Raw genomic sequence first — 4,420 nt, 5'->3', positions numbered from 1 at the left:
AACCTACTCGTGAGAGAATGTTCAAGTCTTCCCCTATCTCAAAAAATATATATATATGATAATATTCTTTATAAGTAATTTGAAATAAATGAATTGAAATTTTCTTAACGTTAGAAAGACCGAATTTAATCGGAGAAATAGTAATAAACTATTTTTTTTTTCAATTTGATAAATAATTTTGAATCAAATGCCCATAATTTTCAACGATATTAACATAAAATAAGTGAATTCTGATTATGGACTTGTATTATATTTGAGGGCATTCTTAAAATCTTATAAACTTTGAGAAACCGATTTTTTGGTGTGAAGATAGACATTAAAATTTATTCAAAATTTTAAATTTTCAGAGTTTTCATGGAAATATTTTTATTAGGATTTTAACCAAACATTTTATCGCAGATGGAAATATTAAAATTAAATCTCGTCCAAACAAAAGGACTATAACTAACTAGTCTTACATATAAGCTTTTGGCAAAATGTGTCTCTTGCCCACAAAAATTGAAGAAACACGAGTTCAGAATTATATGAAACGTATATGGAAGATCAGAGCAACAAGCCCGCGATGTCACCAAAATATATGGTTATCCCCTTCGATTTTCCCCGCACAAAATTTTCTTCAACCTGAAAGAAGATACAACAGATGTGACCATGATTCATGACATATACCTGAAATCAATTGCATGCTGGTAAATGTACCTCGACGTCCAAAGGAGGAGAAGACAACCACGAAAGCTCAATTGCTTGGGGCATATCAACATTGCGAGGCAAGTACATTATGATGTTAGGCGTAATCACCTGAGCAACTTGAAACAAGGAATGCCTGCAAATAAATGCAAGGTACCCCGCAACTTAAAATCACAATCTATCTTTTCCATTTAACGAACAGGAATATGAACAGAGAAGAAAGGATCAGATTCACAAGGAGAAAGCATAAACTCCACAAAATAACAATAGAATCGCAGTGGAGTGACGGGAACTTAATTTGTAAATAGATGGCGCATCTTCATTCACTCAGTGCAACATAGATATTTGAGTTAATATTGACTTCTTTGTTTGAGTCTTTTCAAATAATCCTTTAGACATTTAGTGAATATATCAAAACATGGGGAAGAAATAGGAATTGCAAGGTGATTCGAAAAAATTGTGCATATCCCAATTCCAACAAATTTCTTCCATCATCTACGGCAGTCAATTCGAGAGCATTGAATGTCTGAATATTAGTCACATATTTGGAAAATTTTAATGAAGCAGAAGCATTGAAAATTGGTGGACCTTCAAAACTGGTATAAGAAACTTTTGACGTACCCGTCCCTTGGCTTCAATAAATCAAGAGTGAATTTTTCTTTAGCTTTGTACGATGGACCCCCCCAGGGAGGTGAAAGAAACACCACGTCCCCCTAACAAGTAACAAAAGATTTATAATTAGAAAGCTAGTTAATCTGAACCACTAGCAAGTCAATCATTAGGAAAGTTTATGAAGACGACAGAATGTCAACAAGCCATGTTTTTGGTGTCAAAAAATGAATCGGTTTACTTTGTAGATTAGGCGATCAGACAAAGAATTGAGCTTTCAGCTTCTTTCATCAATCATTTTTACCATGCATGTTTCTTAAGTCCATGATCAAGGTTTTTCTGGCTAATATTCTGCCGCATACCAGTGTCGTACAAAGAAGAGCAACATGAACACTAATTAACAATTTTGAAATTGAATGGGAACATGAAGAAAATTAAGGAGAGGAAAAGAATGTCCCAAATAACCCATTAAACTGAAGCAGTGACCATTTGGAGAAGAGCTCCCTAAACCTCACAGTAACAACCATTCTATGCATGTTAGATGTTGTAACAAAGTATTCAGTGCCATGAGTTCTCCAATTGTAGATTTGCCTAGAAACACAACACTTAGGGGAGCAAAACGAAAAAAATCTTGAACATTAAACAATGCAATTTAGCTGTAGCCTTACTTCATTTAAGCTTCAACACATATTTCAGTACAAAAAAGAATGGCCTAAAAGGGAATCTATACCTTCAAGAAAGGAGCAAGTTGGAAAAAGTCTGCTACAATGAAATCAATACGATCTTCTACACCATAGATCTTAGCATTATGTAATGCCAACGCCACCTTGTTTGGATCAATTTCGATGGCAACAACATGATGGCACCTAACAGAATGAACACGTGGATTGATCAAAGCCCTCCAAGTCAGCAGCTACTCTTCTCATAATCCAACAAATTTGTAACGCCTGATCTCTAAAACATAATTATGAACTCTATAATATGTGAAACTCACTCCATGTGTCTCTCCCAACTCAAATTGCATTACGAACAAATAAAATGAATTCCATATCCTGTACATACTCCATCGAGGCCATGGCTTGATGGAACACTCGTGAAACTGACCAATTATGGGTTAGTAATGACTGCTTTCGTTATAATATTTTAGTCTTTTAGCGCAGCAATATATAGAATAGCCATGACCATTCTGTGAAATTGTGATGGAACTTGGACGAAGGTAAATGCAACGAGCACCGCTGCCGCTCTTGCAAAGTTGATCACCATTTGTTGGTCAATCAAGCCAACACAATCTTACTGATGAACAATAACTACAATCACAAATGCATCTTTTTTTGTAAGGTACACAACCTAAAATTCAATTATTCACCACTTCTCGCTGGTTTCTGCTCAAATATAGAAGCCAAACATGGATTGATAAATAAACTAACACCACACCAGAAGCATTCGTGAGTTGGAAAAAAAAACAAATCAATCAAGTAAACTAAATGAGCGCATTACGTTTGTTCTACACATGATCAATGAATTATACACAAGGAATAGTATAATTGCACCAGTTTTACAGAGTTCCCAGTAAAACTCACAGTCCAGCAAATTGAATAGCGTTGCCACCAACACCGGCGAAGGCATCAATAACAACGCCGGCACCGGCGCACCTCTGCGCGTGCCAGGCGGCGATCTCCTCCGGCGTCACGGAGAACCACCCTTCTTCATCCATTTTAATGCCCATATCATATTTGGAGAAAAGATCGTATCTTTGACGCCAGTACTTCCTCACCAGTGGAGTAACATTTTGTTTCTCGTTCAGCTCTTCTGCCTTCTGAGTTCTCCTCTTCACTTTGATTTTCACTGTTAAACACCAAGAAAATGTGAATTAGGCAATGAATCCTGATTAACCCACAAAATTGTGGACAAAACAAAACAAATTTGTTTCGGAATTTTTTTTTATCTAGAGTTGAAAACGATCGAACCTTTTCGTTTGAAATGCTTCCTTTTTCCTTCGGTTAGTCGGAAAATGCTTGAATAATCTTTGGGTGGAAGCATTTCTGTTCCATTTAGAAGATTTGTTTACATGTTCGGTTTTTGGGCTCAATTAGGCTAATCGGAGAAGAAAATCAGGGAACACAGCGGCGAACTCCGAATTTTTTGTCTATAAATTTCGGAAAATATTTTTTTCACACATTTCTTTATTTTGAATTTTATTCCATTCAATTTCAAAAATTTAGGTTTAATATACTAATTTCTTAATTTAAGTTATTTTGATCTAATGATTGATGTGCCAAAAAAAATATTGATGTTATCACGTCGAAAATTATTAACTCGTTAAATATCATATTTGTAATTGGATCAAAATAACCAAAAACTTAATTTATCAAAATCAAACTTTGAAATCTAAATAAATTAACTCAAAATTAAATAAATAATAAACCAAAAACATCATTTTCTCATAAATTTCGAATATAGTAGTATATTTTAAGTTCATTTTGTTTGGACCAAGAACAATTTTGATCTTTAAGAATCTTGAGGTAATTTCGATGGACCCAAAGATCAAATTGAAATTACCCATAAAATTGGGTAAATCTATATTTTTCACCCAAAACTTTTGACGAGCTTCATCCATTAAATAATTTTGCCTAATTTATTAGGATTTTTACTTTATCATATGTGATACATCACGATATACACATTAAACTAAAATTTATGTGAGATGGTGTCACAGGTCGCATTTTGTGAGACATATATCTTATTTGGGTCATCCATGAAAAATACTACTTTTTATATTAAAAGTTTTACTTTTTATTGTGAATATCGTTAGGGTTGACTCATCTCACGTATAAAGAGTCGTGAGACCATCTCATAAGAGACCGTCTCTGCACATTATCATGTAGTATGAAAATTCAATCTTTTCCCCAACACAACTTGTTCTACTATTTTTGGAGAGCCAATTAATCAAGATAGGACATAGACACTGCTCATGTTTCGCCGAGCTTTCGAGTCTCGACCTGAACCTCAACCCTTCTACCAAAACAAAGAGTCAGGAGCTTCAATTTCAAGGGAGATCACCAATGATTTCTCAATCTGATATGAATTTTTAGTTGAGAGTTACAAGTATAAAATTATATTTTTTCAA

General features: G+C 34.3%; 1 protein-coding gene across 1 annotated transcript; it reads right to left on the bottom strand.

Moving 5' to 3' along the window:
- Positions 1–375: 375 nt before the first annotated feature.
- On the bottom strand, positions 376–3,463 carry LOC142554012 (uncharacterized). The gene is made up of 6 exons (XM_075664616.1): positions 3,261–3,463; positions 2,874–3,138; positions 2,024–2,159; positions 1,306–1,397; positions 697–820; positions 376–621 (listed from the first exon to the last, which is right to left on the bottom strand). The coding sequence occupies exons 1-6, from the start codon at positions 3,331–3,333 to the stop codon at positions 544–546; spliced, it is 768 nt and encodes a 255-aa protein (XP_075520731.1). The 5' UTR covers positions 3,334–3,463; the 3' UTR covers positions 376–543.
- Between the last annotated feature and the right edge of the window lie 957 nt (positions 3,464–4,420).

Source organism: Primulina tabacum, chromosome 8, assembly GCF_025594145.1.
Source record: "Primulina tabacum isolate GXHZ01 chromosome 8, ASM2559414v2, whole genome shotgun sequence".
Lineage (NCBI taxonomy): Eukaryota > Viridiplantae > Streptophyta > Magnoliopsida > Lamiales > Gesneriaceae > Primulina > Primulina tabacum.
Note: the sequence above shows the minus strand (reverse complement) of the source record. Positions and strands in the feature narration are given on the sequence as shown.